The sequence below is a fragment of the Stegodyphus dumicola genome, chromosome 11 (assembly GCF_044657685.1).
Source record: "Stegodyphus dumicola isolate Sdum_Otavi_A_Nest chromosome 11, ASM4465768v1".
Classification (NCBI taxonomy): Eukaryota; Metazoa; Arthropoda; class Arachnida; order Araneae; family Eresidae; genus Stegodyphus; species Stegodyphus dumicola.
Window position 1 is genome coordinate 167,141,528 of NC_140778.1, and position 27,484 is coordinate 167,169,011.

The window sequence follows — 27,484 nt, forward strand, 5'->3', positions numbered from 1 at the left end:
TTTGCTCTTCCACTTTTCACCTCCCCCTCTTCCCTTTTTTTTTTTGACTCGCTGAAGCTTTGTTGGACGCTCCCAACTCCATGCTGCCTAGATTGATCTTGCCGAGAGGCCTCTTGTTTTCCTGCATTTCTGGGATTTCTTCACACGATTCAAGGATACGTTGATGATGTCGTCTCCACATCGCCTTGCTGCCCGGCCGAAGCCTCGACCACCCCCTGATGTCCGGAGCCCTGGTTCTAGATCTCCACCTTTTGCTAGATGCCCTGATGATTCCTCCGACCTCCCTAGTGGACTCCTGAACACTTCTTCTCTCGTCTCTGGAGTTTCCCCGCCCAGGCCTGCTGCGAGTGATGGCGCCTTTCCTGGAGTGCTCACTTCCCTACCTGTACAGCCCGATTGTTCCAGTTTGACTTCCCGTCAGTCCTGTGCCACCACTTTTGTCCCCAATGATGCGTTGCTGGATTCGAGTGCCGCTAATGGACTGTGTCTTCACAGAGAGGTTACCAATGTCTCTATGCCTCATCCTTTGCCACCTGCTGATGGATGTCCACTGTCTACTTTGGACACGCCTCCTGGACCCCCTGGTGCTCCTCGTCATGTTGCTGCCTTTGTTACGCCTACAGTTCCACCCTTGGGAAGAAGCGGTCAAATCTGTGAGCTTCTCCGTAGAATTCGGGCCAGCAATACTGCTCCCTCCCCTCCGTTGACTGCTGTCACTTCTACAAGACGCAGTTATACTTCTCCAAGAGTCTGCACTATCTGCGGGAAAGCCTTCTCGCAGAAAAGAAAACTTGAAAAACACATCAGAACGCACCGTAGTGATGACTCCCGGACTCTACATGATGATTCCATCCTTCAGGCTTCTTCCTGCGCACCAAATGACATCACCGGTGAATCACCTGTCTGCCATCACACCAGGTCACGTACTGCTGCTGGCCACGCTTATCCACCTGTGAATGTTGCTTCCTCTGCAACGGGTTGCAGTTCCTCTTCTCCTGTTCCACAGTCTGAGTCTCCGTCTGATTCAGCATCCTCCTGCGCTCCATGTCCTCACTGCGTGTCTTCTGCCCATGTGTCACCTGCACCGTCTGCTTCACCCCCTGCTTCTCCTGCTGACCCTGCTGATGTCTCCTTGCCGGATGATCCCGATGGGAGCTCCTCCCCCCGGTACCTTAGGACTCAAAATGAGGATTCTCAGGATGCCTCTGTCAGTCGTCCTGGCTGCTCATCTGACCCTGCTGGTGGCTCTCCTGCTGCTGATGGACCTACTGACTCAGTCCCACGCCAGCCTTCTGGAGAGGAGTCATCCTTGCTTGTCTTCTTTCCCATTCCCCCGAATTTCGTTTGCACAGAGACTGGATGCAGATTTGCCTACAGCAGTTGCAAGTGGACTGCACAGAGAAGATCACTGGAAAGGCATATGCTTAATAACCATGATATTGAAATCCATTCAGTCAAATACTTCTGCCTCCATTGCAACAACGCCATAAGTGGACGACCGTCACACCACTCCTGCCTCGCAAATGGACTACACCTTATGTCGCAGTCTGAGACTTCTTCAGTACAACGTAGATTCCAATGCCGGCTATGTGACAGGTCTTTCACTTCTAGGAAGGGCCTTGACAATCACCGGATGTATCACAGAAGACAGGATGCAAGGAACAGGAACTTGGCTACACTGACTTCAGCTGTACTTCCTGTCTCTCCTCGGGCTTCTACTACCAGTCCTAATGATGTTGCCCCAGCGATTGCAAGTAATCCTGATCCATCCGTGACGACTGTGCTACCTCCTGCAAGTCCATGCCCCCCATTGGCTTCTGTTGCTCCTGCTCCTGCTCTACAGGCCCCTCCTGCCTCCAGTGCCCTTTCCTGCTTCCTGCCAATCCTTGACAACATCCTGAACAGCGAGGTCACCAATGACTCCTGGGACCTCTTCCAGAACACACTCAATGAGATCATCGGGTTTGCACAGGGGGAATGCAGGCTTCATTCGTCTGTTCCCACTCCCCAGCGGGCCCCTGTAAATATTGATGACGCCACTGCCTTACAGAAGCTTTACAGAAGGAATAGAAGGCGGGCGGCACGGCTTATTATGTCTGGCAATTCAAGGAACTGTGAAATTCCCCTCTCACTCCTAGAGGAACACTTTAGCCACACCAGGACGGGCAGAACTTTCAACAACTCCATCCTCAACTCTCATCCTCATCCCCGCAACACAGATCTCTTCGCCGATTAATATGGAGCCTTTCACTGAAGCTGAGGTTATTACCAGGCTCAGAAGATTTGAGAACACGGCACCTGGGCCGGATCGACTCACTTACAACCATTGGAGATCTCTGGACCCGGAGGGATGCGTTCTGACTGTTCTCTTTAACATCTGCCTTCGGTTCCGTAGAATCCCTCACTCTTGGAAGAACTCTAGGAGCATCTTGATTTACAAGAAAGGCGACCCTGACGACCCGAATAACTGGCGACCGATTTCACTTTGTCGGACTATTGCAAAGATTTTCTCTGGCCTCCTGGCTGTCCGATTGGCTTGAATGCAATGACATCCTCCACCCAGGCCAAAAGGGATTTCGCCCATTTGATGGTGTTGTGGAGAACAACTTCCTGCTTCAAAAGAAGATGAATGATGCTAGAACACAGAAAAAAGACCTTTGTGTTGCGTGGATGGATATTGCTGACGCCTTCGGGTCCGTCCCACACTCAGCTATCTCTGACACTCTTGAGTACATTGGTGCTGGAAATCACTTCTGCAGCATCATCAAAGACATGTATGAAAATGTATCTACTGAATTCGTGTCAAACGACGGTACCACGCCCCCCATCCCAGTTCGCTCTGGCATCCTTCAAGGTGATCCTCTGAGTGGCGTTCTCTTTGTCACAACAATGGATCCCATTCTCTGGAACACGGCCTCTTCGGACAGCGGTGCTATTCTGGCATATGCAGATGACGTTGCCCTCCTTGCTTCCTCACCTGCTGAGCTTCAGTCACTGATCAACAAATTCTCCACTTCATGTGACTTACTCTCGCTTGGGATTAATGGAACTAAGTGCGCCTCCCTTCACCTGACCGGTTGCAGACCTGCTGGCACTCGACCCACGCAGTTCAACATCAATGGACAGCCCATCCGCCACCTCAATGATGGAGAGACTTGCGACTTTTTGGGAAAGCCAGTTGGATTCCTGGGAGAATGTGGCACTCCTTCCAGCATCGAGCGGTTCATTGGAAATGGACGGAGACTCCTGACATCAAAATTGGCACCCTGGCAGAGATTGGATGCCGTTAAAACATTCCTGTACCCATCCTTCACCTTTGCAATGCGCACATCCCAGATTCCTAAGGGAGAGTGGGAAAAGCTCGACAAGGTCTTACGACCGCTTTTGAAAGACACTCTCTATCTCCCTCACCGTGCCACTAATGACTACCTTTATGGAAGCCCGGCCAGTGGAGCTGTTAACTTGCCGATGGCTGCTGAGGAATCAGATATCTTTGCGATAGATACAGCGTTCAAGCTTCTGACTTCGCGTGACACCTTTGTACGTTCTTTGGCCTGGGAGGATCTAAAAGATACTGTGAGACATCGCTTGCAACTGCGGGATGAGGACCCGGATGTTGCTGCCTTCCTCTCTGGCACTACTGATGGAGAATTCCGTAGAAGCAGCAACCGTATTGGGAACATCTGGACTGCTGCTTGTGCTGCCTCCAGGAGATTGCAGGTCAAGTGGACGATTCAGAATTGCCTCCGTGTCATCGAAGCCGGTCATTTTTCAGCTGCAGCAGTACACCGCCGCAATATTGCCACCTCGATCAGGAAGTCCTGTAAATCCGTCAGAGATGAACGCCTCCTGTCTCTCCCCAATCAAGGAAAAACATTGGAATGTGTTGCCGCCTCAAAAGCCTCCACCCACTTTTTGCAATCTGGAAGTTACACTCGATTTGCTGATTGGAGGTTCGCCCATAAGGCCCGACTGAATCTTGTTAGCCTTAATGGCGCCAAGCCATGGTCGAACCTTGACCCAAGATGTCGCCGTTGTGGAGCCGACAGAGAAACTCTCCCACATGTTTTAGATCATTGCATGGCATACTCAACCCTCTACAAAGAGCGACACAATGCGATTGTCGATCGCCTAATCAAGATGTGTGAGAGAGACTTCAACATCATTTCTGTGGACCAGTCCCTTAACACCTCACGGCTTAGGCCTGACCTCCTAGTTGAAAGGGATGGACAACACTTCCTCATTGACGTTACAATCCCCTTCGAAAACCACTTGGGTGCCTTTGCTGAAGCGAGAGCCAGAAAGCTTGAAAAATATGAAATGCTCCGTGCTTCCATCGCCCAAGAACGTGGACACTGCGTGATCGTTCCATTCGTCATAGGTGCACTGGGGTCATGGGATCGTGCGAATGATAAATTCATCAACATCGCCTGTTCCCGTTCCTATGCCCGCCTCCTTCGGATGCTATGCGTCAGCGATGTAATCCGCCATAGCAGGAATATCTACGTTGGACATTTAAGTGGAAGAAGCGAAGTCACACTACTCACCGAGGCAAATCCTCCAAATAATGAACAAAGCCACTCCCAGGCAAATGAAAATTAGGTACGAACTGTAAATTCTTACGAACTTGTGCCTTTTGCAAATCCTGGACTGTTTGAACTCTGACTCATGAACTTTGACACATGAACTTTGACTAGTGAACATTGACATGCAATCTTAGCCAACACGGTATGTTAAAACAAGAAAATGATGTATGTCACATTTACGCATCACCATCAGTTGTATATATTATATTTTATATTTTATGTTTTATTTCATGTATATAATCTACAATTTGTAATACTTTTGCTGTATTGCACTTCACGTATACATTTTTACTCTGTAATGATATACTAAATTCTTGTTGAACGCTGTACTTGATTGTACATAGTCTGTAAATATTGTTAATATTTGCTCAATAAAATTGGTTTTATCTGTTCTTATCAGCTTAATATCTGATACGACGTCGACATGACGTCAAGATATTAAACTAATTTTTGCAGATAGGCTTGTGGTTAGGAATTTATTCCGCCCTCGCCACCGGTTGGCCTGCTATGGCACTACTTGCAGGATACGGCCCACAATATATCCAAAAAGCAGAAACTTCACTCACCCACTGCATCCTCAGGAAAACGTCCTTTTAAAATGGCCCCTTCAAATTTCAGAAAAGCGAAGGTCTGACAACATCATACCTTTGTACGAGTGTGCGGCTACCTGCCTTTTTTTTAACTTGCTATTGCTCGGGCCCCTCGTTCTTTTCCTCGGAATGGGAACATTCTGGAGCCTCGGGTTTAACCCTCGTTCTTTTCAGTGTCAAGTTCTGGTTTCTGTAAATACGAAGTTTTATTCGTATTTACAGAAATCCCATAAAATCCACATTTTTTTCCCCGTACTGTTAACAACTTACTCATTCTGTCTGACTGATTGAAGGAAGATCGGCCTCGAAATATCACTCAAATTTCTTTTGCAGTAACATTTTTGTCTCATTTCATGTAAGTTTGAGACAATTCCTATTCACATTTGCCAGATCTTTCCCACTACAGCGCGCGTATACACATTGCTTCTTTCAACACACGAGCCTTTTTATTGTAAATAACTCTGAAAAGGGTGTAAAATGTTTGTAGTCACACTGCAGCAACAAAGATTTTTCTGTCTGTTTCCTAATGTTTTGTTTGTCTCTGTATGATTTCTAAACGCCAGCTAATTGTAATGGTCTACAATTATTGTTAAGGATTGTTGTATTTATGTTTTTATTCATTCATTCATTTATTTTGTTGGCACATTAATATTAACAAACGGGAAAATGCCAATAGATGGCTGCACTATGCAGGAAGCAGTTTATTCTGAGTTTTGAGATGGCTTGCCCGCCACTAGTGTGGAAGTGTAGAATACAAAGTAATCATTAATTGTAAATTAAAAAGTACTGTTTTATTGTACATATTACAAATGAATTTGTAAAGTGTTTTTTGTAATTTTTCTGTTTGTTTAATTGTTTTAAGTTCCTAATATTTCACTCTGTGTTTTCAAGTGCAACGTTTGAACTGAAGAGAGAGAGAGAGTATCTCTGAGTTGGAAACCATGTGCTGGACTGTGCATGTCGAGTTTGTGTCAATCAAACTCTGGCATTATGTAATGCAGTTTTGGCTGATAAATTTTACTGTCTCAATATTTGTTTAATCACAAAAAATAATTTCTTCCCAAGCATGGGCATTCGATAACTCCAGGAATATTTATTTATTTATTTTTGGTTTTGCTATTTTTATTGCCTTTGTAATTACATTTGTTTTATATTCACCTGCAGTGAAGAATGAGATTTTTCGGAGGAGGAAGCTACTCCAGAGAAATGAACACTTTCATGAATATTTCATTGTCCTCTTTTCCCATCTGAAAAAAAATTGAGAAAATACGAGAATATTATGTTGCATGGTGCATAAGCTTATAAAAGCTGGAGGAAAACACCGGAATTCAGTTGTTTACTTACTGCTGTTATTGACTGTAGCGATTTCGCGTTGAGATCGGATTAACTTTTTCTACTTTGAATTTTGTTCCGGCCAACGTTTCCGTAAAACGTCCAATATAACTACTGTAAGTTATTGCGATATTGTAGAAATATCTGTGAGGATATTTCAGCATTGTGGTTCATTTGCTGTAGTAAGAATAAAATTTGCAATTGAATCTTGAATGAAATGAACTTTTGACGTCCTTGGCTTTTTAAAACTAGCCCCGCCCAAGGAGGAGGGGACTGACGCCTCCAGAATGGGAACATTAGAAAGGACCGCAAAATGATCCACTTGACTAGACAGAAATTGGTCATCCTTGTACACCTCTTTTTTTGTAACACAGGAGGAGGATGAAATAACGACATATCATAAAAACCCCCCAAGCAGCACTCGCTAACCTGAGTCTTCTGCACCCCCTTCTCCCCCTGCACGAATGCTCAGGACTTTTGAAATATGAAAAATTGAAAGTGAATTCATCACGCCAGAGAATTCTGCATCGCTTCTCGGCCTTTTGGCTAAGATCAAAGTGTAGTATCTGTTCATATCAGCTTAATTGTGCACTCATTTATTTTTATCTTCACAGTGGAATGTTGCTGATGGATTAACTTCACTCTTCTGGAGAACGGAGCTGAAGCGGAGCTAAAGCGGTCTGTAAGTGTGGTTTTTGCTTTCTTTTCCCCTTCTCCCATTGACGCTTGATGGTTCGATTACGTTCCTTACTTGCGTTCAATGGGGCCCTTTCCCATCCTCTGCGAGCGAGCAGGTTACCTGTGAGCGAGCGGTTCCTTCCTGTCTGCACTGAATGTGCTGCTTGCAGCATACTTTGGTGTTTGTACGGGTCTTTCCTTTCCCTCCCCCTTTTGTTGCTGATTCGGCTGTTTTTAGTCGTTCTCAGTAAGGAAGTGGTTCCTTCCTATTATCTCTTGCTTCCCATTCAGGAAAACACTGCTTGCAGTGTCTATCTTGCTTTGATAAGCCCTCTCATTTCGTTTCTGCTAACTCCTTCTTAATTGTGGGTGTGGCTACTCCTTTTCTTCTTTTCTCCTTCTTTGCTCTTCCACTTTTCACCTCCCCCTCTTCCCTTTTTTTTTTGACTCGCTGAAGCTTTGTTGGACGCTCCCAACTCCATGCTGCCTAGATTGATCTTGCCGAGAGGCCTCTTGTTTTCCTGCATTTCTGGGATTTCTTCACACGATTCAAGGATACGTTGATGATGTCGTCTCCACATCGCCTTGCTGCCCGGCCGAAGCCTCGACCACCCCCTGATGTCCGGAGCCCTGGTTCTAGATCTCCACCTTTTGCTAGATGCCCTGATGATTCCTCCGACCTCCCTAGTGGACTCCTGAACACTTCTTCTCTCGTCTCTGGAGTTTCCCCGCCCAGGCCTGCTGCGAGTGATGGCGCCTTTCCTGGAGTGCTCACTTCCCTACCTGTACAGCCCGATTGTTCCAGTTTGACTTCCCGTCAGTCCTGTGCCACCACTTTTGTCCCCAATGATGCGTTGCTGGATTCGAGTGCCGCTAATGGACTGTGTCTTCACAGAGAGGTTACCAATGTCTCTATGCCTCATCCTTTGCCACCTGCTGATGGATGTCCACTGTCTACTTTGGACACGCCTCCTGGACCCCCTGGTGCTCCTCGTCATGTTGCTGCCTTTGTTACGCCTACAGTTCCACCCTTGGGAAGAAGCGGTCAAATCTGTGAGCTTCTCCGTAGAATTCGGGCCAGCAATACTGCTCCCTCCCCTCCGTTGACTGCTGTCACTTCTACAAGACATGACTCACCTATTGCTGCGGTTAAGTTTCCCACAATGCATGTCTCTTCCACATCCAGCTTGACGTCTTCATGTCATCCGGGGGAGATCTTGGATACTTTGCTTCCCTCTAATAGTCTTCAAAATATGTCTTCTTGTGTCAGTCCTCGCAGTTATACTTCTCCAAGAGTCTGCACTATCTGCGGGAAAGCCTTCTCGCAGAAAAGAAAACTTGAATAACACATCAGAACGCACCGTAGTGATAACTCCCGGACTCTACATGATGATTCCATCCTTCAGGCTTCTTCCTGCGCACCAAATGACATCACCGGTGAATCACCCGTCTGCCATCACACCAGGTCGCGTACTGCTGCTGGCCACGCTTATCCACCTGTGAATGTTGCTTCCTCTGCAACGGGTTCCAATTCCTCTGCTCCTGTTCCACAGTCTGAGTGTCCGTCCGATTCAGCATCCTCCTGCGCTCCATGCCCTAACTGCGTGTCTTCTGCCCATGTGTCACCTGCACCGTCTGCTTCACCCCCTGCTTCTCCTGCTGACCCTGCTGATGTCTCCTTGCCGGATGATCCCGATGGGAGCTCCTCCCCCCGGTACCTTAGGACTCAAAATGAGGATTCTCAGGATGCCTCTGTCAGTCGTCCTGGCTGCTCATCTGACCCTGCTGGTGGCTCTCCTGCTGCTGATGGACCTACTGACTCAGTCCCACGCCAGCCTTCTCGAGAGGAGTCATCCTTGCTTGTCTTCTTTCCCATTCCCCGGAATTTCGTTTGCACAGAGACTGGATGCAGATTTGCCTACAGCAGTTGCAAGTGGACTGCACAGAGAAGATCACTGGAAAGGCATTTGCTTAATAACCATGATATTGAAATCCATTCAGTCAAATACTTCTGCCTCCATTGCAACAACGCCATAAGTAGACGACCGTCACACCACTCCTGCCTCGCAAATGGACTACACCTTATGTCGCAGTCTGAGACTTCTTCAGTACAACGTAGATTCCAATGCCGGCTATGTGACAGGTCTTTCACTTCTAGGAAGGGCCTTGACAATCACCGGATGTATCACAGAAGACAGGATGCAAGGAACAGGAACTTGGCTACACTCACTTCAGCTGTACTTCCTGTCTCTCCTCGGGCTTCTACTACCAGTCCTAATGATGTTGCCCCAGCGATTGCAAGTAATCCTGATCCATCCGTGACGACTGTGCTACCTCCTGCAAGTCCATGCCCCCCATTGGCTTCTGTTGCTCCTGCTCCTGCTCTACAGGCCCCTCCTGCCTCCAGTGCCCTTTCCTGCTTCCTGCCAATCCTTGACAACATCCTGAACAGCGAGGTCACCAATGACTCCTGGGACCTCTTCCAGAACACACTCAATGAGATCATCGGGTTTGCACAGGGGGAATGCAGGCTTCAGTCGTCTGTTCCCACTCCCCAGCGGGCCCCTGTAAATATTGATGACGCCACTGCCTTACAGAAGCTTTACAGAAGGAATAGAAGGCGGGCGGCACGGCTTATTATGTCTGGCAATTCAAGGAACTGTGAAATTCCACTCTCACGCCTAGAGGAACACTTTAGCCACACCAGGACGGACAGAACTTTCAACAACTCCATCCTCAACTCTAGATCCCCGCCACAGATCTCTTCGCCGATTAATATGGAGCCTTTCACTGAAGCTGAGGTTATTACCAGGCTCAGAAGATTTGAGAACACGGCACCTGGGCCGAATCGACTCACTTACAACCATTGGAGATCTCTGGACCCGGAGGGATGCGTTCTGACTGTTCTCTTTAACATCTGCCTTCGGTTCCGTAGAATCCCTCACTCTTGGAAGAACTCTAGGAGCATCTTGATTTACAAGAAAGGCGACCCTGACGACCCGAATAACTGGCGACCGATTTCACTTTGTCGGACTATTGCAAAGATTTTCTCTGGCCTCCTTGCTACTAGACTGTCCGATTGGCTTGAATGCAATGACATCCTCCACCCAGGCCAAAAGGGATTTCGCCCATTTGATGGTGTTGTGGAGAACAACTTCCTGCTTCAAAAGAAGATGAATGATGCTAGAACACAGAAAAAAGACCTTTGTGTTGCGTGGATGGATATTGCTGACGCCTTCGGGTCCGTCCCACACTCAGCTATCTCTGACACTCTTGAGTACATTGGTGCTGGAAATCACTTCTGCAGCATCATCAAAGACATGTATGAAAATGTATCTACTGAATTCGTGTCAAACGACGGTACCACGCCCCCCATCCCAGTTCGCTCTGGCATCCTTCAAGGTGATCCTCTGAGTGGCGTTCTCTTTGTCACAACAATGGATCCCATTCTCTGGAACACGGCCTCTTCGGACAGCGGTGCTATTCTGGCATATGCAGATGACGTTGCCCTCCTTGCTTCCTCACCTGCTGAGCTTCAGTCACTGATCAACAAATTCTCCACTTCATGTGACTTACTCTCGCTTGGGATTAATGGAACTAAGTGCGCCTCCCTTCACCTGACCGGTTGCAGACCTGCTGGCATTCGACCCACGCAGTTCAACATCAATGGACAGCCCATCCGCCACCTCAATGATGGAGAGACTTGCGACTTTTTGGGAAAGCCAGTTGGATTCCTGGGAGAATGTGGCACTCCTTCCAGCATCGAGCGGTTCATTGGAAATGGACGGAGACTCCTGACATCAAAATTGGCACCCTGGCAGAGATTGGATGCCGTTAAAACATTCCTGTACCCATTCTTCACCTTTGCAATGCGCACATCCCAGATTCCTAAGGGAGAGTGGGAAAAGCTCGACAAGGTCTTACGACCGCTTTTGAAAGACACTCTCTATCTCCCTCACCGTGCCACTAATGACTACCTTTATGGAAGCCCGGCCAGTGGAGCTGTTAACTTGCCGATGGCTGCTGAGGAATCAGATATCTTTGCGATAGATACAGCGTTCAAGCTTCTGACTTCGCGTGACACCTTTGTACGTTCTTTGGCCTGGGAGGATCTAAAAGATACTGTGAGACATCGCTTGCAACTGCGGGATGAGGACCCGGATGTTGCTGCCTTCCTCTCTGGCACTACTGATGGAGAATTCCGTAGAAGCAGCAACCGTATTGGGAACATCTGGACTGCTGCTCGTGCTGCCTCCAGGAGATTGCAGGTCAAGTGGACGATTCAGAATTGCCTCCCTGTCATCGAAGCCGGTGATTTTTCAGCTACAGCAGTACACCGCCGCAATATTGCCACCTCGATCAGGAAGTCCTGTAAATCCGTCAGAGATGAACGCCACCTGTCTCTCCCCAATCAAGGAAAAACATTGGAATGTGTTGCCGCCTCAAAAGCCTCCACCCACTTTTTGCAATCTGGAAGTTACACTCGATTTGCAGATTGGAGGTTCGTCCATAAGGCCCGACTGAATCTTGTTAGCCTTAATGGCGCCAAGCCATGGTCCAACCTTGACCCAAGATGTCGCGTTGTGGAGCCGACAGAGAAACTCTCCCACATGTTTTAGATCATTGCATGGCATACTCAACCCTCTACAAAGAGCGACACAATGCGATTGTCGATCGCCTAATCAAGATGTGTGAGAGAGACTTCAACATCATTTCTGTGGACCAGTCCCTTAACACCTCACGGCTTAGGCCTGACCTCCTAGTTGAAAGGGATGGACAACACTTCCTCATTGACGTTACAATCCCCTTCGAAAACCACTTGGGTGCCTTTGCTGAAGCGAGAGCCAGAAAGCTTGAAAAATATGAAATGCTCCGTGCTTCCATCGCCCAAGAACGTGGACACTGCGTGATCGTTCCATTCGTCATAGGTGCACTGGGGTCATGGGATCGTGCGAATGATAAATTCATCAACATCGCCTGTTCCCGTTCCTATGCCCGCCTCCTTCGGATGCTATGCGTCAGCGATGTAATCCGCCATAGCATGAATATCTACGTTGGACATTTAAGTGGAAGAAGCGAAGTCACACTACTCACCGAGGCAAATCCTCCAAATAATGAACAAAGCCACTCCCAGGCAAATGAAAATTAGGTACGAACTGTAAATTCTTACGAACTTGTGCCTTTTGCAAATCCTGGACTGTTTGAACTCTGACTCATGAACTTTGACACATGAACTTTGACTAGTGAACATTGACATGCAATCTTAGCCAACACGGTATGTTAAAACAAGAAAATGATGTATGTCACATTTACGCATCACCATCAGTTGTATATTTTATATTTTATATTTTATGTTTTATTTCATGTATATAATCTACAAATTGTAATACTTTTGCTGTATTGCACTTCACGTATACATTTTTACTCTGTAATGATATACTAAATTCTTGTTGAACGCTGTACTTGATTGTACATAGTCTGTAAATATTGTTAATATTTGCTCAATAAAATTGGTTTTATCTGTTCTTATCAGCTTAATATCTGATACGACGTCGACATGGCGTCAAGATATTAAACTAATTTTTGCAGATAGGCTTGTGGTTAGGAATTTATTCCGCCCTCGCCACGGGTTGGCCTGCTATGGCACTACTTGCAGGATACGGCCCACAATATATCCAAAAAGCAGAAACTTCACTCACCCACTGCATCCTCAGGAAAACGTCCTTTTAAAATGGCCCCTTCAAATTTCAGAAAACCGAAGGTCTGACAACATCATACCTTTGTACGAGTGTGCGGCGACCTGCCTTTTTTTTAACTTGCTATTGCTCGGGCCCCTCGTTCTTTTCCTCGGAATGGGAACATTCTGGAGCCTCGGGTTTAACCCTCGTTCTTTTCAGTGTCAAGTTCTGGTTTCTGTAAATACGAAGTTTTATTCGTATTTACAGAAATCCCATAAAATCCACATTTTTTTCCCCGTACTGTTAACAACTTACTCATTCTGTCTGACTGATTGAAGGAAGATCGGCCTCGAAATATCACTCAAATTTCATTTGCAGTAACATTTTTGTCTCATTTCATGTAAGTTTGAGAGAATTCCTATTCACATTTGCCAGATCTTTCCCACTACAGCGCGCGTATACACATTGCTTCTTTCAACACACGAGCCTTTTTATTGTAAATAACTCTCAAAAGGGTGTAAAATGTTTGTAGGCACACTGCAGCAACAAAGATTTTTCTGTCTGTTTCCTAATGTTTTGTTTGTCTCTGTATGATTTCTAAACGCCAGCTAATTGTAATGGTCTACAATTATTGTTAAGGATTGTTGTATTTATGTTTTTATTCATTCATTCATTTATTTTGTTGGCACATTAATATTAACAAACGGGAAAATGCCAATACATGGCTGCACTATGCAGAAAGCAGTTTATTCTGAGTTTTGAGATGGCTTGCCCGCCACTAGTGTGGAAGTGTAGAATACAAAGTAATCATTAATTGTAAATTAAAAAGTACTGTTTTATTGTACATATTACAAATGAATTTGTAAAGTGTTTTTTGTAATTTTTCTGTTTGTTTAATTGTTTTAAGTTCCTAATATTTCACTCTGTGTTTTCAAGTGCAACGTTTGAACTGAAGAGAGAGAGAGAGTATCTCTGAGTTGGAAACCATGTGCTGGACTGTGCATGTCGAGTTTGTGTCAATCAAACTCTGGCATTATGTAATGCAGTTTTGGCTGATAAATTTTACTGTCTCAATATTTGTTTAATCACAAAAAATAATTTCTTCCCAAGCATGGGCATTCGATAACTCCAGGAATATTTATTTATTTATTTTTGGTTTTGCTATTTTTATTGCCTTTGTAATTACATTTGTTTTATATTCACCTGCAGTGAAGAATGAGATTTTTCGGAGGAGGAAGCTACTCCAGAGAAATGAACACTTTCATGAATATTTCATTGTCCTCTTTTCCCATCTGAAAAAAAAATTGAGAAAATACGAGAATATTATGTTGCATGGTGCATAAGCTTATAAAAGCTGGAGGAAAACACCGGAATTCAGTTGTTTACTTACTGCTGTTATTGACTGTAGCGATTTCGCGTTGAGATCGGATTAACTTTTTCTACTTTGAATTTTGTTCCGGCCAACGTTTCCGTAAAACTTCCAATATAACTACTGTAAGTTATTGCGATATTGTAGAAATATCTGTGAGGATATTTCAGCATTGTGGTTCATTTGCTGTAGTAAGAATAAAATTTGCAATTGAATCTTGAATGAAATGAACTTTTGACGTCCTTGGCTTTTTAAAACTAGCCCCGCCCAAGGAGGAGGGGACTGACGCCTCCAGAATGGGAACATTAGAAAGGACCGCAAAATGATCCACTTGACTAGACAGAAATTGGTCATCCTTGTACACCTCTTTTTTTGTAACACAGGAGGAGGATGAAATAACGACATATCATAAAAACCCCCCAAGCAGCACTCGCTAACCTGAGTCTTCTGCACCCCCTTCTCCCCCTGCACGAATGCTCAGGACTTTTGAAATATGAAAAATTGAAAGTGAATTCATCACGCCAGAGAATTCTGCATCGCTTCTCGGCCTTTTGGCTAAGATCAAAGTGTAGTATCTGTTCTTATCAGCTTAATTGTGCACTCATTTATTTTTATCTTCACAGTGGAATGTTGCTGATGGATTAACTTCACTCTTCTGGAGAACGGAGCTGAAGCGGAGCTAAAGCGGTCTGTAAGTATGGTTTTTGCTTTCTTTTCCCCTTCTCCCATTGACGCTTGATGGTTCGATTACGTTCCTTACTTGCGTTCAATGGGGCCCTTTCCTATCCTCTGCGAGCGAGCAGGTTACCTGTGAGCGAGCGGTTCCTTCCTGTCTGCACTGAATGTGCTACTTGCAGCATACTTTGGTGTTTGTACGGGTCTTTCCTTTCCCTCCCCCTTTTGTTGCTGATTCGGCTGTTTTTAGTCGTTCTCAGTAAGGAAGTGGTTCCTTCCTATTATCTCTTGCTTCTCATTCAGGAAAACACTGCTTGCAGTGTCTTTCTTGCTTTGATAAGCCCTCTCATTTCGTTTCTGCTAACTCCCTCTTAATTGTGGGTGTGGCTACTCCTTTTCTTCTTTTCTCCTTCTTTGCTCTTCCACTTTTCACCTCCCCCTCTTCCCTTTTTTTTTTTGACTCGCTGAAGCTTTGTTGGACGCTCCCAACTCCATGCTGCCTAGATTGATCTTGCCGAGAGGCCTCTTGTTTTCCTGCATTTCTGGGATTTCTTCACACGATTCAAGGATACGTTGATGATGTCGTCTCCACATCGCCTTGCTGCCCGGCCGAAGCCTCGACCACCCCCTGATGTCCGGAGCCCTGGTTCTAGATCTCCACCTTTTGCTAGATGCCCTGATGATTCCTCCGACCTCCCTAGTGGACTCCTGAACACTTCTTCTCTCGTCTCTGGAGTTTCCCCGCCCAGGCCTGCTGCGAGTGATGGCGCCTTTCCTGGAGTGCTCACTTCCCTACCTGTACAGCCCGATTGTTCCAGTTTGACTTCCCGTCAGTCCTGTGCCACCACTTTTGTCCCCAATGATGCGTTGCTGGATTCGAGTGCCGCTAATGGACTGTGTCTTCACAGAGAGGTTACCAATGTCTCTATGCCTCATCCTTTGCCACCTGCTGATGGATGTCCACTGTCTACTTTGGACACGCCTCCTGGACCCCCTGGTGCTCCTCGTCATGTTGCTGCCTTTGTTACGCCTACAGTTCCACCCTTGGGAAGAAGCGGTCAAATCTGTGAGCTTCTCCGTAGAATTCGGGCCAGCAATACTGCTCCCTCCCCTCCGTTGACTGCTGTCACTTCTACAAGACGCAGTTATACTTCTCCAAGAGTCTGCACTATCTGCGGGAAAGCCTTCTCGCAGAAAAGAAAACTTGAAAAACACATCAGAACGCACCGTAGTGATGACTCCCGGACTCTACATGATGATTCCATCCTTCAGGCTTCTTCCTGCGCACTAAATGACATCACCGGTGAATCACCCGTCTGCCATCACACCAGGTCACGTACTGCTGCTGGCCACGCTTATCCACCTGTGAATGTTGCTTCCTCTGCAACGGGTTGCAATTCCTCTTCTCCTGTTCCACAGTCTGAGTCTCCGTCTGATTCAGCATCCTCCTGCGCTCCATGTCCTCACTGCGTGTCTTCTGCCCATGTGTCACCTGCACCGTCTGCTTCACCCCCTGCTTCTCCTGCTGACCCTGCTGATGTCTCCTTGCCGGATGATCCCGATGGGAGCTCCTCCCCCCGGTACCTTAGGACTCAAAATGAGGATTCTCAGGATGCCTCTGTCAGTCGTCCTGGCTGCTCATCTGACCCTGCTGGTGGCTCTCCTGCTGCTGATGGACCTACTGACTCAGTCCCACGCCAGCCTTCTCGAGAGGAGTCATCCTTGCTTGTCTTCTTTCCCATTCCCCCGAATTTCGTTTGCACAGAGACTGGATGCAGATTTGCCTACAGCAGTTGCAAGTGGACTGCACAGAGAAGATCACTGGAAAGGCATTTGCTTAATAACCATGATATTGAAATCCATTCAGTCAAATACTTCTGCCTCCATTGCAACAACGCCATAAGTGGACGACCGTCACACCACTCCTGCCTCGCAAATGGACTACACCTTATGTCGCAGTCTGAGACTTCTTCAGTACAACGTAGATTCCAATGCCGGCTATGTGACAGGTCTTTCACTTCTAGGAAGGGCCTTGACAATCACCGGATGTATCACAGAAGACAGGATGCAAGGAACAGGAACTTGGCTACACTCACTTCAGCTGTACTTCCTGTCTCTCCTGTGGCTTCTACTACCAGTCCTAATGATGTTGCCCCAGCGATTGCAAGTAATCCTGATCCATCCGTGACGACTGTGCTACCTCCTGCAAGTCCATGCCCCCCATTGGCTTCTGTTGCTCCTGCTCCTGCTCTACAGGCCCCTCCTGCCTCCAGTGCCCTTTCCTGCTTCCTGCCAATCCTTGACAACATCCTGAACAGCGAGGTCACCAATGACTCCTGGGACCTCTTCCAGAACACACTCAATGAGATCATCGGGTTTGCACAGGGGGAATGCAGGCTTCAGTCGTCTGTTCCCACTCCCCAGCGGGCCCCTGTAAATATTGATGACGCCACTGCCTTACAGAAGCTTTACAGAAGGAATAGAAGGCGGGCGGCACGGCTTATTATGTCTGGCAATTCAAGGAACTGTGAAATTCCCCTCTCACGCCTAGAGGAACACTTTAGCCACACCAGGACGGACAGAACTTTCAACAACTCCATCCTCAACTCTAGATCCCCGCCACAGATCTCTTCGCCGAATAATATGGAGCCTTTCACTGAAGCTGAGGTTATTACCAGGCTCAGAAGATTTGAGAACACGGCACCTGGGCCGGATCGACTCACTTACAACCATTGGAGATCTCTGGACCCGGAGGGATGCGTTCGGACTGTTCTCTTTAACATCTGCCTTCGGTTCCGTAGAATCCCTCACTCTTGGAAGAACTCTAGGAGCATCTTGATTTACAAGAAAGGCGACCCTGACGACCCGAATAACTGGCGACCGATTTCACTTTGTCGGTCTATTGCAAAGATTTTCTCTGGCCTCCTTGCTACTAGACTGTCCGATTGGCTTGAATGCAATGACATCCTCCACCCAGGCCAAAAGGGATTTCGCCCATTTGATGGTGTTGTGGAGAACAACTTCCTGCTTCAAAAGAAGATGAATGATGCTAGAACACAGAAAAAAGACCTTTGTGTTGCGTGGATGGATATTGCTGACGCCTTCGGGTCCGTCCCACACTCAGCTATCTCTGACATTCTTGAGTACATTGGTGCTGGAAATCACTTCTGCAGCATCATCAAAGACATGTATGAAAATGTATCTACTGAATTCGTGTCAAACGACGGTACCACGCCCCCATCCCAGTTCGCTCTGGCATCCTTCAAGGTGATCCTCTGAGTGGCGTTCTCTTTGTCACAACAATGGATCCCATTCTCTGGAACACGGCCTCTTCGGACAGCGGTGCTATTCTGGCATATGCAGATGACGTTGCCCTCCTTGCTTCCTCACCTGCTGAGCTTCAGGCACTCATCAACAAATTCTCCACTTCATGTGACTTACTCTCGCTTGGGATTAATGGAACTAAGTGCGCCTCCCTTCACCTGACCGGTTGCAGACCTGCTGGCACTCGACCCACGCAGTTCAACATCAATGGACAGCCCATCCGCCACCTCAATGATGGAGAGACTTGCGACTTTTTGGGAAAGCCAGTTGGATTCCTGGGAGAATGTGGCACTCCTTCCAGCATCGAGCGGTTCATTGGAAATGGACGGAGACTCCTGACATCAAAATTGGCACCCTGGCAGAGATTGGATGCCGTTAAAACATTCCTGTACCCATCCTTCACGTTTGCAATGCGCACATCCCAGATTCCTAAGGGAGAGTGGGAAAAGCTCGACAAGGTCTTACGGCCGCTTTTGAAAGACACTCTCTATCTCCCTCACCGTGCCACTAATGACTACCTTTATGGAAGCCCGGCCAGTGGAGCTGTTAACTTGCCGATGGCTGCTGAGGAATCAGATATCTTTGCGATAGATACAGCGTTCAAGCTTCTGACTTCGCGTGACACCTTTGTACGTTCTTTGGCCTGGGAGGATCTAAAAGATACTGTGAGACATTGCTTGCAACTGCGGGATGAGGACCCGGATGTTGCTGCCTTCCTCTCTGGCACTACTGATGGAGAATTCCGTAGAAGCAGCAACCGTATTGGGAACATCTGGACTGCTGCTCGTGCTGCCTCCAGGAGATTGAAGGTCAAGTGGACGATTCAGAATTGCCTCCCTGTCATCGAAGCCGGTGATTTTTCAGCTACAGCAGTACACCGCCGCAATATTGCCACCTCGATCAGGAAGTCCTGTAAATCCGTCAGAGATGAACGCCACCTGTCTCTCCCCAATCAAGGAAAAACATTGGAATGTGTTGCCGCCTCAAAAGCCTCCACCCACTTTTTGCAATCTGGAAGTTACAATCGATTTGCAGATTGGAGGTTCGTCCATAAGGCCCGACTGAATCTTGTTAGCCTTAATGGCGCCAAGCCATGGTCCAACCTTGACCCAAGATGTCGCGTTGTGGAGCCGACAGAGAAACTCTCCCACATGTTTTAGATCATTGCATGGCATACTCAACCCTCTACAAAGAGCGACACAATGCGATTGTCGATCGCCTAATCAAGATGTGTGAGAGAGACTTCAACATCATTTCTGTGGACCAGTCCCTTAACACCTCACGGCTTAGGCCTGACCTCCTAGTTGAAAGGGATGGACAACACTTCCTCATTGACGTTACAATCCCCTTCGAAAACCACTTGGGTGCCTTTGCTGAAGCGAGAGCCAGAAAGCTTGAAAAATATGAAATGCTCCGTCCTTCCATCGCCCAAGAACGTGGACACTGCGTGATCGTTCCATTCGTCATAGGTGCACTGGGGTCATGGGATCGTGCGAATGATAAATTCATCAACATCGCCTGTTCCCGTTCCTATGCCCGCCTCCTTCGGATGCTATGCGTCAGCGATGTAATCCGCCATAGCAGGAATATCTACGTTGGACATTTAAGTGGAAGAAGCGAAGTCACACTACTCACCGAGGCAAATCCTCCAAATAATGAACAAAGCCACTCCCAGGCAAATGAAAATTAGGTACGAACTGTAAATTCTTACGAACTTGTGCCTTTTGCAAATCCTGGACTGTTTGAACTCTGACTCATGAACTTTGACACATGAACTTTGACTAGTGAACATTGACATGCAATCTTAGCCAACACGGTATGTTAAAACAAGAAAATGATGTGTGTCACATTTACGCATCACCATCAGTTGTATATTTTATATTTTATATTTTATGTTTTATTTCATGTATATAATCTACAATTTGTAATACTTTTGCTGTATTGCACTTCACGTATACATTTTTACTCTGTAATGATATACTAAATTCTTGTTGAACGCTGTACTTGATTGTACATAGTCTGTAAATATTGTTAATATTTGCTCAATAAAATTGGTTTTATCTGTTCTTATCAGCTTAATATCTGATACGACGTCGACATGACGTCAAGATATTAAACTAATTTTTGCAGATAGGCTTGTGGTTAGGAATTTATTCCGCCCTCGCCACGGGTTGGCCTGCTATGGCACTACTTGCAGGATACGGCCCACAATATATCCAAAAAGCAGAAACTTCACTCACCCACTGCATCCTCAGGAAAACGTCCTTTTAAAATGGCCCCTTCAAATTTCAGAAAACCGAAGGTCTGACAACATCATACCTTTGTACGAGTGTGCGGCGACCTGCCTTTTTTTTAACTTGCTATTGCTCGGGCCCCTCGTTCTTTTCCTCGGAATGGGAACATTCTGGAGCCTCGGGTTTAACCCTCGTTCTTTTCAGTGTCAAGTTCTGGTTTCTGTAAATACGAAGTTTTATTCGTATTTACAGAAATCCCATAAAATCCACATTTTTTTCCCCGTACTGTTAACAACTTACTCATTCTGTCTGACTGATTGAAGGAAGATCGGCCTCGAAATATCACTCAAATTTCATTTGCAGTAACATTTTTGTCTCATTTCATGTAAGTTTGAGAGAATTCCTATTCACATTTGCCAGATCTTTCCCACTACAGCGCGCGTATACACATTGCTTCTTTCAACACACGAGCCTTTTTATTGTAAATAACTCTCAAAAGGGTGTAAAATGTTTGTAGGCACACTGCAGCAACAAAGATTTTTCTGTCTGTTTCCTAATGTTTTGTTTGTCTCTGTATGATTTCTAAACGCCAGCTAATTGTAATGGTCTACAATTATTGTTAAGGATTGTTGTATTTATGTTTTTATTCATTCATTCATTTATTTTGTTGGCACATTAATATTAACAAACGGGAAAATGCCAATACATGGCTGCACTATGCAGAAAGCAGTTTATTCTGAGTTTTGAGATGGCTTGCCCGCCACTAGTGTGGAAGTGTAGAATACAAAGTAATCATTAATTGTAAATTAAAAAGTACTGTTTTATTGTACATATTACAAATGAATTTGTAAAGTGTTTTTTGTAATTTTTCTGTTTGTTTAATTGTTTTAAGTTCCTAATATTTCACTCTGTGTTTTCAAGTGCAACGTTTGAACTGAAGAGAGAGAGAGAGTATCTCTGAGTTGGAAACCATGTGCTGGACTGTGCATGTCGAGTTTGTGTCAATCAAACTCTGGCATTATGTAATGCAGTTTTGGCTGATAAATTTTACTGTCTCAATATTTGTTTAATCACAAAAAATAATTTCTTCCCAAGCATGGGCATTCGATAACTCCAGGAATATTTATTTATTTATTTTTGGTTTTGCTATTTTTATTGCCTTTGTAATTACATTTGTTTTATATTCACCTGCAGTGAAGAATGAGATTTTTCGGAGGAGGAAGCTACTCCAGAGAAATGAACACTTTCATGAATATTTCATTGTCCTCTTTTCCCATCTGAAAAAAAAATTGAGAAAATACGAGAATATTATGTTGCATGGTGCATAAGCTTATAAAAGCTGGAGGAAAACACCGGAATTCAGTTGTTTACTTACTGCTGTTATTGACTGTAGCGATTTCGCGTTGAGATCGGATTAACTTTTTCTACTTTGAATTTTGTTCCGGCCAACGTTTCCGTAAAACGTCCAATATAACTACTGTAAGTTATTGCGATATTGTAGAAATATCTGTGAGGATATTTCAGCATTGTGGTTCATTTGCTGTAGTAAGAATAAAATTTGCAATTGAATCTTGAATGAAATGAACTTTTGACGTCCTTGGCTTTTTAAAACTAGCCCCGCCCAAGGAGGAGGGGACTGACGCCTCCAGAATGGGAACATTAGAAAGGACCGCAAAATGATCCACTTGACTAGACAGAAATTGGTCATCCTTGTACACCTCTTTTTTTGTAACACAGGAGGAGGATGAAATAACGACATATCATAAAAACCCCCCAAGCAGCACTCGCTAACCTGAGTCTTCTGCACCCCCTTCTCCCCCTGCACGAATGCTCAGGACTTTTGAAATATGAAAAATTGAAAGTGAATTCATCACGCCAGAGAATTCTGCATCGCTTCTCGGCCTTTTGGCTAAGATCAAAGTGTAGTATCTGTTCTTATCAGCTTAATTGTGCACTCATTTATTTTTATCTTCACAGTGGAATGTTGCTGATGGATTAACTTCACTCTTCTGGAGAACGGAGCTGAAGCGGAGCTAAAGCGGTCTGTAAGTATGGTTTTTGCTTTCTTTTCCCCTTCTCCCATTGACGCTTGATGGTTCGATTACGTTCCTTACTTGCGTTCAATGGGGCCCTTTCCTATCCTCTGCGAGCGAGCAGGTTACCTGTGAGCGAGCGGTTCCTTCCTGTCTGCACTGAATGTGCTACTTGCAGCATACTTTGGTGTTTGTACGGGTCTTTCCTTTCCCTCCCCCTTTTGTTGCTGATTCGGCTGTTTTTAGTCGTTCTCAGTAAGGAAGTGGTTCCTTCCTATTATCTCTTGCTTCTCATTCAGGAAAACACTGCTTGCAGTGTCTTTCTTGCTTTGATAAGCCCTCTCATTTCGTTTCTGCTAACTCCCTCTTAATTGTGGGTGTGGCTACTCCTTTTCTTCTTTTCTCCTTCTTTGCTCTTCCACTTTTCACCTCCCCCTCTTCCCTTTTTTTTTTTTTTTTTTTTTGACTCGCTGAAGCTTTGTTGGACGCTCCCAACTCCATGCTGCCTAGATTGATCTTGCCGAGAGGCTTGTTTTCCTGCATTTCTGGGATTTCTTCACACGATTCAAGGATACGTTGATGATGTCGTCTCCACATCGCCTTGCTGCCCGGCCGAAGCCTCGACCACCCCCTGATGTCCGGAGCCCTGGTTCTAGATCTCCACCTTTTGCTAGATGCCCTGATGATTCCTCCGACCTCCCTAGTGGACTCCTGAACACTTCTTCTCTCGTCTCTGGAGTTTCCCCGCCCAGGCCTGCTGCGAGTGATGGCGCCTTTCCTGGAGTGCTCACTTCCCTACCTGTACAGCCCGATTGTTCCAGTTTGACTTCCCGTCAGTCCTGTGCCACCACTTTTGTCCCCAATGATGCGTTGCTGGATTCGAGTGCCGCTAATGGACTGTGTCTTCACAGAGAGGTTACCAATGTCTCTATGCCTCATCCTTTGCCACCTGCTGATGGATGTCCACTGTCTACTTTGGACACGCCTCCTGGACCCCCTGGTGCTCCTCGTCATGTTGCTGCCTTTGTTACGCCTACAGTTCCACCCTTGGGAAGAAGCGGTCAAATCTGTGAGCTTCTCCGTAGAATTCGGGCCAGCAATACTGCTCCCTCCCCTCCGTTGACTGCTGTCACTTCTACAAGACGCAGTTATACTTCTCCAAGAGTCTGCACTATCTGCGGGAAAGCCTTCTCGCAGAAAAGAAAACTTGAAAAACACATCAGAACGCACCGTAGTGATGACTCCCGGACTCTACATGATGATTCCATCCTTCAGGCTTCTTCCTGCGCACTAAATGACATCACCGGTGAATCACCCGTCTGCCATCACACCAGGTCACGTACTGCTGCTGGCCACGCTTATCCACCTGTGAATGTTGCTTCCTCTGCAACGGGTTGCAATTCCTCTTCTCCTGTTCCACAGTCTGAGTCTCCGTCTGATTCAGCATCCTCCTGCGCTCCATGTCCTCACTGCGTGTCTTCTGCCCATGTGTCACCTGCACCGTCTGCTTCACCCCCTGCTTCTCCTGCTGACCCTGCTGATGTCTCCTTGCCGGATGATCCCGATGGGAGCTCCTCCCCCCGGTACCTTAGGACTCAAAATGAGGATTCTCAGGATGCCTCTGTCAGTCGTCCTGGCTGCTCATCTGACCCTGCTGGTGGCTCTCCTGCTGCTGATGGACCTACTGACTCAGTCCCACGCCAGCCTTCTCGAGAGGAGTCATCCTTGCTTGTCTTCTTTCCCATTCCCCCGAATTTCGTTTGCACAGAGACTGGATGCAGATTTGCCTACAGCAGTTGCAAGTGGACTGCACAGAGAAGATCACTGGAAAGGCATTTGCTTAATAACCATGATATTGAAATCCATTCAGTCAAATACTTCTGCCTCCATTGCAACAACGCCATAAGTGGACGACCGTCACACCACTCCTGCCTCGCAAATGGACTACACCTTATGTCGCAGTCTGAGACTTCTTCAGTACAACGTAGATTCCAATGCCGGCTATGTGACAGGTCTTTCACTTCTAGGAAGGGCCTTGACAATCACCGGATGTATCACAGAAGACAGGATGCAAGGAACAGGAACTTGGCTACACTCACTTCAGCTGTACTTCCTGTCTCTCCTGTGGCTTCTACTACCAGTCCTAATGATGTTGCCCCAGCGATTGCAAGTAATCCTGATCCATCCGTGACGACTGTGCTACCTCCTGCAAGTCCATGCCCCCCATTGGCTTCTGTTGCTCCTGCTCCTGCTCTACAGGCCCCTCCTGCCTCCAGTGCCCTTTCCTGCTTCCTGCCAATCCTTGACAACATCCTGAACAGCGAGGTCACCAATGACTCCTGGGACCTCTTCCAGAACACACTCAATGAGATCATCGGGTTTGCACAGGGGGAATGCAGGCTTCAGTCGTCTGTTCCCACTCCCCAGCGGGCCCCTGTAAATATTGATGACGCCACTGCCTTACAGAAGCTTTACAGAAGGAATAGAAGGCGGGCGGCACGGCTTATTATGTCTGGCAATTCAAGGAACTGTGAAATTCCCCTCTCACGCCTAGAGGAACACTTTAGCCACACCAGGACGGACAGAACTTTCAACAACTCCATCCTCAACTCTAGATCCCCGCCACAGATCTCTTCGCCGAATAATATGGAGTTTTTCACTGAAGCTGAGGTTATTACCAGGCTCAGAAGATTTGAGAACACGGCACCTGGGCCGGATCGACTCACTTACAACCATTGGAGATCTCTGGACCCGGAGGGATGCGTTCGGACTGTTCTCTTTAACATCTGCCTTCGGTTCCGTAGAATCCCTCACTCTTGGAAGAACTCTAGGAGCATCTTGATTTACAAGAAAGGCGACCCTGACGACCCGAATAACTGGCGACCGATTTCACTTTGTCGGTCTATTGCAAAGATTTTCTCTGGCCTCCTTGCTACTAGACTGTCCGATTGGCTTGAATGCAATGACATCCTCCACCCAGGCCAAAAGGGATTTCGCCCATTTGATGGTGTTGTGGAGAACAACTTCCTGCTTCAAAAGAAGATGAATGATGCTAGAACACAGAAAAAAGACCTTTGTGTTGCGTGGATGGATATTGCTGACGCCTTCGGGTCCGTCCCACACTCAGCTATCTCTGACATTCTTGAGTACATTGGTGCTGGAAATCACTTCTGCAGCATCATCAAAGACATGTATGAAAATGTATCTACTGAATTCGTGTCAAACGACGGTACCACGCCCCCATCCCAGTTCGCTCTGGCATCCTTCAAGGTGATCCTCTGAGTGGCGTTCTCTTTGTCACAACAATGGATCCCATTCTCTGGAACACGGCCTCTTCGGACAGCGGTGCTATTCTGGCATATGCAGATGACGTTGCCCTCCTTGCTTCCTCACCTGCTGAGCTTCAGTCACTGATCAACAAATTCTCCACTTCATGTGACTTACTCTCGCTTGGGATTAATGGAACTAAGTGCGCCTCCCTTCACCTGACCGGTTGCAGACCTGCTGGCACTCGACCCACGCAGTTCAACATCAATGGACAGCCCATCCGCCACCTCAATGATGGAGAGACTTGCGACTTTTTGGGAAAGCCAGTTGGATTCCTGGGAGAATGTGGCACTCCTTCCAGCATCGAGCGGTTCATTGGAAATGGACGGAGACTCCTGACATCAAAATTGGCACCCTGGCAGAGATTGGATGCCGTTAAAACATTCCTGTACCCATCCTTCACGTTTGCAATGCGCACATCCCAGATTCCTAAGGGAGAGTGGGAAAAGCTCGACAAGGTCTTACGGCCGCTTTTGAAAGACACTCTCTATCTCCCTCACCGTGCCACTAATGACTACCTTTATGGAAGCCCGGCCAGTGGAGCTGTTAACTTGCCGATGGCTGCTGAGGAATCAGATATCTTTGCGATAGATACAGCGTTCAAGCTTCTGACTTCGCGTGACACCTTTGTACGTTCTTTGGCCTGGGAGGATCTAAAAGATACTGTGAGACATTGCTTGCAACTGCGGGATGAGGACCCGGATGTTGCTGCCTTCCTCTCTGGCACTACTGATGGAGAATTCCGTAGAAGCAGCAACCGTATTGGGAACATCTGGACTGCTGCTCGTGCTGCCTCCAGGAGATTGAAGGTCAAGTGGACGATTCAGAATTGCCTCCCTGTCATCGAAGCCGGTGATTTTTCAGCTACAGCAGTACACCGCCGCAATATTGCCACCTCGATCAGGAAGTCCTGTAAATCCGTCAGAGATGAACGCCACCTGTCTCTCCCCAATCAAGGAAAAACATTGGAATGTGTTGCCGCCTCAAAAGCCTCCACCCACTTTTTGCAATCTGGAAGTTACAATCGATTTGCAGATTGGAGGTTCGTCCATAAGGCCCGACTGAATCTTGTTAGCCTTAATGGCGCCAAGCCATGGTCCAACCTTGACCCAAGATGTCGCGTTGTGGAGCCGACAGAGAAACTCTCCCACATGTTTTAGATCATTGCATGGCATACTCAACCCTCTACAAAGAGCGACACAATGCGATTGTCGATCGCCTAATCAAGATGTGTGAGAGAGACTTCAACATCATTTCTGTGGACCAGTCCCTTAACACCTCACGGCTTAGGCCTGACCTCCTAGTTGAAAGGGATGGACAACACTTCCTCATTGACGTTACAATCCCCTTCGAAAACCACTTGGGTGCCTTTGCTGAAGCGAGAGCCAGAAAGCTTGAAAAATATGAAATGCTCCGTCCTTCCATCGCCCAAGAACGTGGACACTGCGTGATCGTTCCATTCGTCATAGGTGCACTGGGGTCATGGGATCGTGCGAATGATAAATTCATCAACATCGCCTGTTCCCGTTCCTATGCCCGCCTCCTTCGGATGCTATGCGTCAGCGATGTAATCCGCCATAGCAGGAATATCTACGTTGGACATTTAAGTGGAAGAAGCGAAGTCACACTACTCACCGAGGCAAATCCTCCAAATAATG

At 46.6% G+C, this 27,484-nt stretch overlaps 2 protein-coding genes, 3 non-coding genes and 3 pseudogenes across 5 annotated transcripts; all 8 read left to right on the forward strand.

The window, feature by feature from the left end:
* Positions 1–4,937: 4,937 nt before the first annotated feature.
* Positions 4,938–5,126, forward strand: LOC146994611 (U2 spliceosomal RNA). The gene has a single exon (XR_015044309.1). It is a non-coding gene; the product is annotated as a U2 spliceosomal RNA (small nuclear RNA).
* Positions 5,127–7,034: 1,908 nt separating this feature from the next.
* LOC146994612 (U2 spliceosomal RNA) lies at positions 7,035–7,155 on the forward strand (annotated as a pseudogene).
* Positions 7,156–12,670: 5,515 nt separating this feature from the next.
* LOC146994613 (U2 spliceosomal RNA) lies at positions 12,671–12,859 on the forward strand. Its single transcript, XR_015044301.1, has one exon. It is a non-coding gene; the product is annotated as a U2 spliceosomal RNA (small nuclear RNA).
* A 1,909-nt stretch (positions 12,860–14,768) lies between these two features.
* Positions 14,769–14,889, forward strand: LOC146994614 (U2 spliceosomal RNA; annotated as a pseudogene).
* A 3,321-nt stretch (positions 14,890–18,210) lies between these two features.
* Positions 18,211–19,392, forward strand: LOC146994615 (uncharacterized protein T26G10.4-like). Its single transcript, XM_085826393.1, has one exon. The coding sequence runs from the start codon at positions 18,211–18,213 to the stop codon at positions 19,390–19,392; it is 1,182 nt and encodes a 393-aa protein (XP_085682519.1).
* Positions 19,393–20,257: 865 nt separating this feature from the next.
* Positions 20,258–20,446, forward strand: LOC146994616 (U2 spliceosomal RNA). The gene has a single exon (XR_015044286.1). It is a non-coding gene; the product is annotated as a U2 spliceosomal RNA (small nuclear RNA).
* Positions 20,447–22,355: 1,909 nt separating this feature from the next.
* Positions 22,356–22,476, forward strand: LOC146994617 (U2 spliceosomal RNA; annotated as a pseudogene).
* Positions 22,477–25,804: 3,328 nt separating this feature from the next.
* LOC146994618 (uncharacterized protein T26G10.4-like) lies at positions 25,805–26,986 on the forward strand. Its single transcript, XM_085826394.1, has one exon. The coding sequence runs from the start codon at positions 25,805–25,807 to the stop codon at positions 26,984–26,986; it is 1,182 nt and encodes a 393-aa protein (XP_085682520.1).
* The last annotated feature ends 498 nt before the right edge of the window (positions 26,987–27,484 follow it).